The 13,375-nt window shown below is 46.9% G+C and overlaps 1 protein-coding gene across 8 annotated transcripts in view; it reads right to left on the reverse strand.

Moving 5' to 3' along the window:
• The window catches only part of vir (VIR_N domain-containing protein), a 431,173-nt gene that overhangs the window by 143,396 nt on the left and 274,402 nt on the right, over window positions 1-13,375 (reverse strand). For all 8 annotated transcript variants that reach the window (XR_012887826.1, XM_075881178.1, XM_075881177.1 and 5 more), the window contains one exon: window positions 9,639-9,732. Coding sequence is in view for 7 of the 8 variants with exons in the window: in XM_075881178.1 (XP_075737293.1) it covers window positions 9,639-9,732 (94 nt within the window). In the remaining variant the exon portion in view is untranslated. The remainder of the gene's footprint in view (window positions 1-9,638; window positions 9,733-13,375) is intronic.

The following is a 13,375-nucleotide window of genomic DNA, read 5'->3' on the forward strand; positions in this document are numbered from 1 at the left end:
GTCGCTCCGCTGAAAATGCGGTCAGAGACGACGCACGAAACACAAGCTAAGCATTGTCAAGGTTGGCGAAGGTACGATGCAGGAACGACGAGAAGATGAACGCAAGCGAAATGGGGTAGTAGTAGTAGTTGTAGCAGTAGTAGTAGTAGTAGTAGTAATAGTAGTATATATTAGTAGTAGTAGTAGTAGTAGTAGTGGTAGTATGTGTGGTTTTGCGTAGAAAACCCACGATATGAATATGAAGATGCCGTAGTGGAGGCCTCGCTTTGCAAAGTTTGACAATCTGGTGTTCTTTAACATGCACTGAAATCGAACAGTACACGGGCATCTACTTTTTTGCCTCCATCTAGATGTGACCGTCTCGACCACAATCGAATCCGCAGCATTAGGGTCAGCGGCGGAGCACCCTATAGAGACTGGTCTACTAAGGTGGACGCAAAATGAAGGCAGATTAGTGAATAGCACCCGGAGGCTATTCAAAACAAAAATAAAAATAATAACAAGCTGAGATTCCGTTTCCGTGTTTTATTATTTTTCTCAGCTTTCATTAATTATACTGATTTTGAAAGGGCAGTGCAAAGACACAGGGAAAAGAAAAACATATATAGAGAGACAAAGAGCACTGTCTTTCTTTTCCCTTTGTCTTTGCGCTTCCCTTTCAAAATGATATGAAGCAGCCAGCCCACACCAAAGTACTCCTCATTTATGCTACACAACAGAACACACAAATTGCACATGCCAAGATGTGTAATGTCCCATGCAGCGCTCTTAATGATGTACTGTTTGAAATGCATGATGTAATCAGAAGATGGGACATTTTTCGCCTGTTTTTCTAGATATAGCTAGCATTTAATGAAGTTATGATGAAGAGCATATGGCATGCGACGTCATCCCATCAATTTCAACGTAAAAGAGCAGTGTTTCTTGCTGTACGTCGCTCCCTAGAAATTGGGGCGCACGCCCACGAGAAGGGCTAGGCATTCATTAGAAATTGAGTGTTTTTCCGCGACATGTAATTTTGCTAATCTTAACAGGAATGATGCGGAGTGCACAGTGCACCATTATGATTAACAGCTCAAAATGCCCAAACCTAGTGAGGGGCCGTTTAAGGTGCTAATCGATACGGGAGAAATTGGTCCTACGCGATTAGACCTAGCATCCCTCTCTTCTGGGGTATCAGTAGTCTGGTTATTTGCTCCTGCACCGCCCTTCCCAGCCACAACGAAACGAAAGAGACCCAGGAGAGTGTAATTGAATGGTGGACACTTGACGCATAATGCTAGACAATAAAACGAAAGACCACATACTGCGAATTGCACAGGAAATGCATGCCTATGTTCAATCATTGGTACCTTTCTGCAGTCTTAAACAATATCATCTCCTTTTTTGCTTCTTGCCATAGATACAAGTCAACGACGTCGTTGTTTTTGGATATTTAAATTCTTGCAAAAGTTTATTGTGCCTATCATTTTGATTGTGAGGGCCTAAAACAGTGTTTTACGTGCCTGTCTTTGGCACCTAAAACACACTTTTTAGTGCCTAAATATCGGGCCTCTAGTAATGATGAAACAAAGTACAACTATGTGTACTTAATTTTTGTAGTTCACTTCTAGTGTCAAGTAGAGCTGTGCAAATAGCAAAACTTTCAGTGCACAGTGAATTCCAATTATCAACTCTCAGTGCAAATCAAATCAAAATTGGAAAAAAAAAAGTTGCAGAGAATCCCTAAGCATATTTTGAATTATATTCTAAAAAAAAATTAAATGTTTGCAATGGCAAAACTGGGTGCCGCAATATTGGGCTCCTCGGGAGGATAATTTTTCCAGCTTCAAATTAAATTCCAAATTCACTGCTTCAGCTAGGTCTCCCAAGCAGAAACAAGCACAGAAAAAGCAAGTGCTCATTCAAGGCATATGATTGGCTGTGCCAGCCTTGTTGCTCCAGCACACCTCGCCACTGGTCTGATCCTCACTTCAAGACAGTGTTGTGTGCTGCTTGCGTGCTGCACTCACTCTGTTTGCACGGGTCACTTAGAGTATAAATACGCTTCAGGCACCCGCAAGTGAAACCTAAACCATCAGATTACGATAACGCACAGCGCTCATCGCGAACATCGCAGATGCACACCTCAGACAAACTGTACATAGCGGTTATTTGTGGGACTGGTCGTAAGAGGTTTGAACACTTCGAACCTCGTGACAAGACTGCCGCAGGACGGCTCTTTGTACTTGTGATAGAACATGCCATGAGTACATTGAAATATCTGGCATCGCAGCCATGCAAAATGTACAAGATCGATTCGAACATTGCAGCAAGCAAGGACATTATGCTAACGAACATGCGAAAGCGAAGAAGTCACAATGTGCTTCGTCGCAAGCCACGAATCGAATCGCCCACCGGCTTCTTAGAACCGTAGATGGGCAGCTTGCACATTGACCACAAACCCCCCGGCCAAGAATGTCGCGCAGTGACCACTCAGAGCACCGGCGGAAGCATCTAGCAGTTTAGCACATTGGCACCCCAAAACGAATGACCACGCATGCTGCACGCTGATTTTCCATTATTAATGAACGCTTGAATAGCTGAAAAAGTAAAATTCCAATGTGAATTGGATAACACTCTTCAAAAAATATTCAAAAATTCTAATATTCGCACATCCCTACTGTGAAGTAAACATAAAAATGCCAAGTTACTGGAACACTTCTTCAGAAAAAGGAAACACATTACAAAATCACAAAAGAGAAGAAAAACATCTTTCATGAACTTTACTCAGTCTTTAACACATTCACTGCATCATGGGTCACTGGTGGGTCATAGCCTGTGCTACCCGTATGTGGCTGTGAATTTAGCACATGCATTTGTCTGCTTGCGGCTGTGGTAACTTCATGACACTTGAACGCAGAGGTATGATTTTTTGTTGCAGAAGGATACACATGTCAAGAAGAGTACTTGTCATATGTTAAAAGCTATGATCCACCGGTGACTCACATGTGGGAGCTCGCCATCTTGTGCTACCGTCTGAAGCTCGAAATTGGAATTAATATATACAATCTAACTCGCTTATAACGAAATCGAAGGTGCCGCTATAAGTGTTCGTTATATCAGTAGTTCATTGTATACAGACGTGCTAACAACCACTCCGCTGACAATTAAGGCCTTTTTGGGCATTAAGTGATGTCCGCTGTGTGCTCACGAGTGAATTAAACCACATTCGCAACGGACTCACGCCGTTCCACTGAAGCGTGGTACCGCCACGTCAAACCAATCATCCCTGGCTAGTTGTGTGCAGCGCGTCACTTAAATGTCGGCTCTCGTCATCGCATGCCGGGTTGTTTGCACTCCAGTGCATGGGAGCGTTTGTGTGTTCTCCGTGCACGCTTTACTCGGAATCATGCTCGGGTGCGGCGAGTAGCCTGTTCGTCTAACACAATGAAGACAAATTTCGTCTAACATAATAAAGACGAATTTCGTAAGCAACATGAGCAAGCGGCCTCGCACAACGTGGCAGCGGCGAACTGGCGAACAGTGGCACCACGCACTTGTACCGCCGTCACTCCACTGAGCAGATATCTGCAGATGACTGTGATAACGCTGCTGGCCCTACCGTCGCCACCGGCCACCTCACTGTCGCTCTTTTCTGATGATTATCCGTTAAGGTACCGCTGCAACCGCATGGAAGCCATTATGTTATCGAAAGCCGGACAATATTTGCGGCACATTGTCGTGCCGGCGAGCTGAGCGTGGCAGTGCACTTTTATGCGGTAAAAAGTCATCGCTGCTCGAATTTATGCTTTCTCCCATTCAAAGGCGATGTTGGTTAACCGTCTACGGTGGTAGATGCCGAGGATGGCGTCAGAAAAATTGGCCGTGTGAAAGCTGACTGTATGTATTCATGCTGCCTCCCTTTTTTTTTTTTTTCCTCACCTCCATTCTGCCGGTAAAAAAACGCCTGGAAAGTGAGCGACCTTGCTTGCAGCATACAAAATCTACGTGCGATGCTCGCTGCGGTCTACGATATCTTCGTCGCAAGTAAACTGCAGCAGGGTACGCGTGAGCGGTTGCCTATCAGATGCTTTATAATGTCGACTTTAATATATATATATATATATATATATATATATATATATATATATATATATATATATATATATATATATATATATATATATATATATTTCGCTTCGTATGCATCTTATTTTCACCGTGACCATGTTGTTGTGTATTCGTATTGGTTCTGCGACGCCACCAGAGATGGCGCTGTGATCTATGTACCTGTTTGTCGTGTATATAAGTGCACCGTACAATAAACACCGGCAGTCGTCGGTAGCCCATGGCGGCAGTCATGTGTACGAGTTCCTCTCTTCCGTGATAGCGGCTCACCACGCCGCAATACCACATTGGCGACGAGGATGGCCACCGGTATATCTTCCCTGCCGCCGTTCCTCGAGACTCTGGGCACGCCAGCGATTCCTTGGCACCGCTGGTTCCGGTTGTTTCAGAACTTCGTGCTCGCGTCCGGCGCCGACGAGTGGCCAGCAACCCGCCGTCGCGCGCTCCTGCTTCACTGCCTGGGCCCCGAGGGCCAACGGATTTTCGACGCCTTGCCGGCACCGCCCCCACCCCAGCCGCCACTTTCAACTGAAGCCACGGTCAGCGAATCGACGGAAAAACATACGTCCGCGCACACCGCTGCCGCAAGCCCTCCGGACCCATACGACGTTGCCGTCGACACACTGGCACACTACTTCATCGCCACCGTCAACGTCCCAGTGGAACGTCATCATTTTCGTGAACGTCGACAGCTTTCCGGGGAGTCGGTTGCCGAATTTGCTTTGGCGCTCCGGGAACTGGCAGCCCCGTGTAATTTCGCCACTACCGTGGATGATAACTTGTGCGAACAGTTCGTTGTTGGAGTAACTTGCCCGAAACTTAGAGAACGACTGCTCCTCGAAGGCGACGCATTGACATTCGACCGAGCGGTAGATATTGCCAAACTTCGCGAACAAACTCGCCAAGAAGCTGAAGCCTTCGCGAACCCGATTCGCCGCATCACGCAGCGCCAACGCGGACGCAACCCGGCTAGGCATGATAGCCCCCGATTTGGCTTCAACGGGTCCCGCCCCCCTAGTCAGCATCGTCGTAGCTCGTCGCGCACTCGCCAAAACTACAAGCCCAAGCTGGAACGGCGTGCTGGACCCCCTGCACGCCGTATCTCGTGATAACTGCGATAACTGCGGCGCAACAGGATGCGAACGGTCGCACTGTCCTGCCCACGGCCGCACCTGTTATGGTTGCGGACGCCGCGGACACTTCCAGAGCGTTTGTCGGAGCTCGCGTCGCGGCCAACCACGAAGGCCTGCACCAGTCCGCGAACTCCTCTGCGACAATGACGCTGAGAGCGGTCACAGTATTTTGACCATCTGCACAAACAAACGCAGAGGCCTGTATGTTGACGTCGACGTGACGGTGATTAACCCGAAGCCGCTCACGCGCAAAGTCTCGTTTCTCATCGACACAGGCTCTGCAGTGTCAATCATTGGGGAAGGTCACTTTCGAAACCTTTTTCAAGATAAAGTACAACTCAGGATCCCCAGCATTACTCTGTTTGACTTTTCACGCCAGAACATCCCTGTGCTTGGCCTGTTTGAAGCAACGCTGTCGTACAAGGCACGAACAGCCGTCGTACCGCTTTACGTAACGCGCAGTGGGACCTCCCTTTTGGGATTAGATGCGGTGCAAGCCCTGAATTTTCAAATTTCAGGGAAGTAGCTACGTTGCCTGCACACGGTCGTTCAGCAAACGTCCGCCTCCGCAACCTCAACGTTGCCTGCAACGAGCTCAGACGCACAAGGGCGCATTCCACCGCAAGGCGCTATCGTAGAGCAACCGCAGAGTGAGCCAAAGTTTGGCATGCCTGCATTGCTGTGGGCCAAGTTTTCTCACCTGTTTACCCCAGGTTTGGGCCTTGTCAGAGGTTTTCATCACAAGGTGAAGATGAAACAGGCAGTCTCCCCAGTCGCCCAAAAGTTGAGGCGCCTCCCATTCTCAGTACGCCAACCAGTAAGCGACCAACTACAGACCCTGCCAAAGAACTTGGCCAGCTTCGGAAGAGAGTCGCACAGAAGCAAAAATACAGCAAGATGTACACAGACTTCCGCCGTGCAGCCAAGAAACCAAACATAGCAGTTGGAGACATGGTCCATGTGAAGAAGCCGGCAGTCTCTTTTAAAGGAGACCTCTCGTTCAGTCGTTCTCGGAAGGTGGTGGAACAACGAGGGCCAGCCTCTTTCTGCCTAGACGATGGGCGAACATGGAACTCCTCCAAGTTGAGCAAGGTTGCTGCACAGGCCGCCCAGCCTCACCCAGTCATCCAAACGCCAGATGTTCACGCTCACCCAGCACAGCCTTCAAGCCCGTCCCCTGTGCCTTGTGACAGTGGGCGATCAGCAGTGCCACTCGGTACCCCCCTCAGTGCAGTGCCTAGTGTTCTGTGCAGCCCTTGTGTAGCATCGCAAGAGACACAACAGGCTGTCTCTTCTCCACCCTCTCCACAACCGCCTTCTCGTCGGGAGCTACCCGTGAGGACAAGACGACCGCCTCGAAGATTTATGGATTACGTTTAGAGTGAATCCAGTGACATGAACGCGTGTGCTTGCTGCAATTGAGTGTATATTTTGGTGTAAAGTTTTTGGCATTTTGAGTGTACAGTTGTGTAAATATTCCATGCTTATTGTATATAGATGAAATGCCTCTCCACTAACACGTACTAACAATTACTAATCAACTAAAAAAAAATAAGAGAGGGAATATGTTGTGTATTCGTATTGGTTCTGCGACGCCACCAGAGATGGTGCTGTGATCTATGTACCTGTTTGTCATGTATATAAGTCCACCGTACAATAAACACCGGCAGTCGTCGGTAGCCCATGGCGGCAGTCATGTGTACGAGTTCCTCTCTTCCGTGATAGCGACTCACCACGCCGCAATACCACACATGACAGAACTGTTTTTTGCAAAAGTACGCGGCTTTGAAAACGTTTGCTCTATGTGAACCCAGTTTCAAAGGCTAGCACAAGAAAATGATAAGTGCCCTGAAATATGGTCGTTATAAGTGGGTTTGACGGTATTGTCTATTGCACTGAACGCGAGGTAGCACAAATGTTTTAAGGAATCGAGTGGCGGCATGTTCCTCCATTGTTCTGCTAGCAAACTTTTCCTGCATTTTTTTGAAATACATGCCGTTGCACTAAGTGCAAGAGTTTTCCCTGCAGCTCTAAAACTTTTCAGCCCACGTAATGGAGGCTCTAACTTTTACTGGCACAAAAGAAAGCGCAGCACCGAGAAAAGAAGCAAACTTATCAGAGAGATTGATGTCATGTTTTTTTTTTTTTTTTGGCAAGCACTTTGTATTTAAACACGGATTTATGTGAAAAAGGCAGAAAACAGCTTTGATTTTTTTAAACAAACGTGTCAAGATGCCTGCTTCAAAGGCAGCAGCGCCATCTCATTGAAGCAAAATATAGAAGCATAGCCACGTGTCCAACCGGTGGGTCACGACGCACCTAGAGGATATACCCAATGGCCCACTGGTGAGTCACTCCTCACTCCAGCCAACAAAAAGCATGCTGCAGTGATCGTGCTAAATTAGTAAAATTTCAACGCATAAATAGCTCAATGCATCTAAATTTATCATGCATCATATAATACATACTAAATGTATCATCAAATTTAACATGAGCCACCTCAAATCTTACCAGCTATACTAGTATATATTACTGTAGCTGCTGCAGCAGCAATGACAGTGCATATGTTGTCCAACAATACGCCAGAAAGTTATTTTATACAGCTGAGTTCTAGTGCAATGACAATAAGAACCAAATTGAACAAAAAATACACACTATGTAAAATATTTTTCAATTTTTCTATATCTAAATTGAGCAAGATAGTTTTGATTCCACAAATGCATAATTTGACATCCATTAAAAGGGTTCTGAACCAACCCTCGGGCTTGGCACTCAAGATCCCTTGCAATGCATTTGATGGATGGATGGATGGATGAAAGAACTTTATTAAGGCTCAATAGGTCGTGGTAGTGTCCTAGCCCGAAGCGGGTTGCTCCCACGTTGAGACCAAAAGACCTAGCCTCTCAGTCGCTTCGCGGGCCCGTTGAACTGCCCATGCCTCCCAGAAATAAACAGTCAAATGAATTTTCCGAAAACATGTGGTAAGAGCAAAGATATTGTTTGTAACCGTTACTTATCCTTTTCACATTCTCTCTGAATGTTCCCTGTCGAGGCTCTAGTGGTTAGCAACCTTGAAGGTGCCCTGACCTCAGCGTTACATCAGCTGGCTTCAATGCTGTGTTCTTTTTTTTTGGGGGGGGAGGGGGGGCAGCCTGAATGTTTAAATGAGTGCTGCTGGCAACTCAATTCTGGTTGCCTACCTCTGAATGTGCAGGCAGTGTGCTGGTATTATATTCCTTTATATTCCTGCATTGTTTTGTTCCTCCTCTCATCGCACATATGTGGGCTGGAAGACTCATCTAACACATTGCTAGACGTATTTACCAGCTTGGGTGTTCCCTTAGAGCAAAGCTTATTCTTGATAGTGCATACACCAGGAGCGGACATAACAACATGCCAATGAATCCTGCCCTAAGAGCATGAATTGAGCGTATGGCTCAAGAACTGGGTTTCGAAACTTACTGTGACACACCACAAAGGCATACAACTAGAAAACCTGACGCCAGGAAGGCAACTCCCTTTAAATTAGGCCTGTGCGAATAGTAAATTTTTTGTTCAAAGTGAATAGTGGTTTGGTTAGAATAATTTCAAATCAAATTAGAATAGCGTATATCACATGAAGAAAATTAGCATAGTTGTCATGACCCAACTAACCTGCACAATACAGTTGAACCTCTTTATGAGAGGCATGCTCTGGGCAGCAACTATTGTCTTTTATATGAGATGTCTTTTATAAGCAGGGTACCATGTATGCATTTTCCTATTGACCCATGTTTTACTGTAGGCACACTGGTGTCTCTTATACCCCTTTGTCTTTTATATCAGTGTCTCTTATAAAGGGGTTAGACTATATTTTTTTTAATTGAAACAAGGCATGTGCAAATGTCCATCTTTTTGGTTCAAAGCAAGTGAAAGCAACCTTGAATAGTAGCAGAATTTCACTTTCAGTAGAATGCAAGTATAACCTGTAAAATATGTTAAGTTTAGAAATCTAGTATAATCACAGAAAATAAGCTGGTATATCAAGCTTTTAAACTTAAAGAATAGAATAAATGTGAGGGTAATATGTCCATTTCTGTACAAAAACTGACAAACCTGAGAATAAAAAAGAAATTTAACCTTGAAGTAAAAATTCGCAGCAGTGCAAGTTTTTGCTGGAAAGGTGTATTTACAGTACTTCACTCCTCCATTGTAGGGATACTACCTTTGAGGGGGGGGGGGGGTCACATGCGAACTAATATATACTCCTAGATTATTCCTTCATTTTAAACTTAAACACTCTAAGTGCTAAAATATTTGCACAAGCCTAGTTTGAATGAAAGAACACAGCTATGAAAAAATGGGAACATAGCTAAACAATGGTGTCAGAACATTAGGGAAACATAGTTAACTCACCAGAATGCATTCTTGAACTTGAATGTGTCCTTGCTTATCACTGGGCAAGTTGAATAATGTTAGCATATAGTTGAAAATATCCATATACTTTCCCCTGAAAAAGTTTAAACAATAAGCATTAATATGCTTTATCGAAGCTATGATATCATCAAAAAAGACTCAAGACACAAGGAACGTCAGATCTGCCGCAAATGCTTTTAGTCTTCAAATAAGGCAAAAGCCCTTTAGCCTCATGAGAAGGGTCACGTGGTAGAAAAGCCAGTGTGAGGCACAAAGAAGCACATGAATCACAGAAAAACAACAATGTGCATTGCGGCTCCAGATACATAAACTGGGCATTCTCTTAGTCTCTAAGGGGCTTGCATAGAGAGAGAGAGAGAAACAACTTTATTCAAAACGGCAAGTTTCCGAGGAATTATATCCACTCCCCTAGATGGCAGCTACGAGTCCTTGGGCCCTAGCGGAATCTTCGGCTTGCCTGATAACTTGTAACTGTTTGAGCTAAGCAGCGCAAGCTCCCACTGCTGTGCAATAATATATTGGGTGTTTGGCCCCTTCACGAGGTTAGGACAAGCCCAGAAAATGTGTTTGCGGTCCGCCCGCTGATTGCAGAGTTTACATTTGTCAGAGTAGAGATCTGGATAGCAATGACTGCAAGCAATTGGGTTTGAGAAGGTGCTTGCTTGTAATAGGCGCCATGCTGTCGCTTGCTGTTGATTTAATGAGGAATGTGGTGGAGGGTAATGCTGCCTCCCTAATCGGTAGTGTTAAGTAATTTCATTGTATCAGATTATGCACTCTCTCCACATGCGGGCTTCGCGGCATTCCTGCACCTGCTCAGCTTACTAACTCTCGAGCTAGAATTTGCCCGGTTTCGTTGCCCGGAAGAGAAGAGTGAGCGGGCATCCATATAACATACACGTCACACTCTCCATGAAAGTTGGTCAAAATTCTTTTCGACTCTTTCGAGATTCTACCTTGAGCAAAATTAAGAACTGCAGTTTTAGAGGCGCTGATTATAACGCTGGCTGTTGTAGACGCAAGCACCAATGCTATGGCTGCTTCCTCGGCGATTTCAGACCTTCCTGAGCTAATGGAACTGCTGGCAAGCAGGTGGCCCACTTGATTTGAGGCGACCAACGCCATGTGTCGACCGTCCGGATACTCCGCCGCATCCACATAGACACATCCACATCGTTTTGAAACTTCTTGTGTAGTGCTTTCGCCCTAGCATTCCTCCGCTCCCAGTGATACTCGGGGTGCATGTTTCTGGGTAACGGCGGTATCATAATGCGCTCTCTGATTTTTTTTGGATATCATATTGACCCCCGCTTTGGCCAGCGTACGTGATGCCCAGTTTGTGAATTATGGTTCTTCCTGTGTCGCTTTTTGATAGTCGTTCATATTGCCGCATGTTGTTAGGCACCTACTGAAGTCTTGCGCTGCTTCCTGCTCTTATGAATTCTGCCAGACCACCTGACAAGCCAAACGCGCCATGCAACGCTGGCTGCACGTGTCAACACACCACGCGCTGGAAAAAGAAGGCTGGCGGTTTTTCGAAGGAGCGGGACGCGGTGAGACGAAAAAGAAGAGGTTGACGAGCTTTTCACTAGCGAGCTCAGGATAACCTTTGTGTATTTTGTTGACGGGCACAAGTTTGCCATAATTAAACAGCTGTTTTAGCTTCCGACGTTGCATTAGTTCGTTACAAACTGGTGGAGGTGCTGGGTATGATTCCAAGCCCATCTCAGGTTAGGGAACATAGCCCAGAGCCCCAAAGGTTGGAGCCAGCGCAGTTGACTCCCGTACACCAACGCACGAGTCGCCGCCTACGAGGTGAGCAGCCAGAGTTTGGTGCCCTCTTCGATTATTCGAGACCAGTGGAGGACGTAAGTTCCGGAGCGCCTGCAATGGCCGCCCAAGCGACTTCATTTCCATCGCACATCGTCATGGACCCACCCCGAATACCAGAGGTCTTCCACGGTGATATTTTCGAGGATTCCGAGGACTGGCTCGACGGTTTCGAATGCGTCGCCAGACTGAACGGTTGGAACGAAGACAGGAAACTTCGCTACGTCTACGTGGCATTGCAAGATTATGCGCGTACGTGGTTCGAAAACCACGAAGCGTCCTTATTGTCATGGGACGACTTTCGAAGAGAGTTTCTTGCTACGTACCCAAACACGGATCGTAAAGGATAGGCGGAGGCCGCTCTTCAGACGTGAAACCAACGAAACAACGAGAGCGTCGCCATGTACATTGAAGACATGTCTCGACTGTTCCGCCGACCCGACCCAAACATGGCTGAGGAAAAGAAGTTGCGGCACCTGATGCGTGGAGTGAAAGAGGAGCTTTTTGCAGGGCTGGTGCGTAATCGACCTCGCTCTCTTGCTGAGTTCAGATCAGAGGCGACAATGATAGAGAAGACCCTGCAGCAGCGCATGTGCCAATACAACAGGGACGTAAGCGTCTCATCTGTTAGCGCGGCGTCGACCACCCTCACGAGTAACATTGACCTCTTGCGTGAAATGGTGAGGGCTGTCGTAAGGGAAGAACTTCAGAAAATACAAATGACTCAAGGTCATCCAGCTATGTCCTCACTTGCCGACGTTTTGCGCGAAGAAGTGCGGCAAGCAGTTCTTCAACCACAACCGCAGGTACTACAGCGCACACAACCGGAGCCTTCGCCTCAGTTGTCGTACGCGCAAGTAGTACGTCAGGACCTCGGACGCATGAATCGGACGGGTACGACTGCTGTGATGCCTCCGACGTATTCTCCGAGTACGCCGCTACCAATGCCGGAAGCAAGACCACGTAAGAGCGATGTATGGCGCACTGTAGACCGGCGGCCCCTCTGCTACCACTGCGGAGAAGCAGGCCACCTTTACCGGGCATGCCAGTATCGTCGAGCAGGACTGCGTGGTTTTCCAGTCAATGCACCATGCCCGGTGAACGGCCCTACGAAATCGAAGAGTACTTGTCTTCACGATATTCACCTCAAGACATGCAACAACGGGAGTCACGTTCGACAGCACCGATGCGCTATCGGTCACCGAGTCCTCGTCTGTCATCAAATCTCCGAAGACCACGTTCTCCTAGCCCGCGGCGGGAAAACTAGAGCCAGCGACCTCTGGAGGTGAGGTCGCTGATATACTGACAACTGAAGACCCTCCATTGTTAGCCCGCCAGGACAGCGGCAGTTACGCAACGACGGACAAGTGCAGTAGTAGCGACGTTACTTCCGAGATATTAGTCACGATCGACGACGTCGAGGCCATTGCGCTAATAGACACTGGTGCAGACTATTCCGTTGTCAGTAATGCTCTTGCAAAGAAGCTTAAGAAGGTGATGGCTGAGTGGACCGGACCTCAGATACGTACCGCTGAAGGGCACTTAGTTAGTCCCGTGGGGTTATGCACCGCAAGGATTGGAATAAGAGGATTCGTGTATGTCGGCAGCTTTATTGTGCTTGCTGAATGCTCCCGTGAACTGATTATAGGCATGGACTTCTTGCAAACAAACAATGCAGTCATCGACTAGCAAGAGTCCAAGGTTTCGTTTTCTACAAAGAATGCCGTCGCCATCTGTCACGCGGAGAAACCAATCGTTCTACCTCTCCGCATTATGGACGAAGATGTAACCGTGCCACCACGTTCCAGTGTATCCGTTCTTGTGAGGAGTGAAGTTCTCTGTGACTGTGACGGATTAGCGGACAGAAACATCGGACTGCTACTAGA

The sequence above is a fragment of the Rhipicephalus microplus genome, chromosome X, assembly GCF_043290135.1.
Source record: "Rhipicephalus microplus isolate Deutch F79 chromosome X, USDA_Rmic, whole genome shotgun sequence".
In the NCBI taxonomy this organism is placed as follows: Eukaryota; Metazoa; Arthropoda; class Arachnida; order Ixodida; family Ixodidae; genus Rhipicephalus; species Rhipicephalus microplus.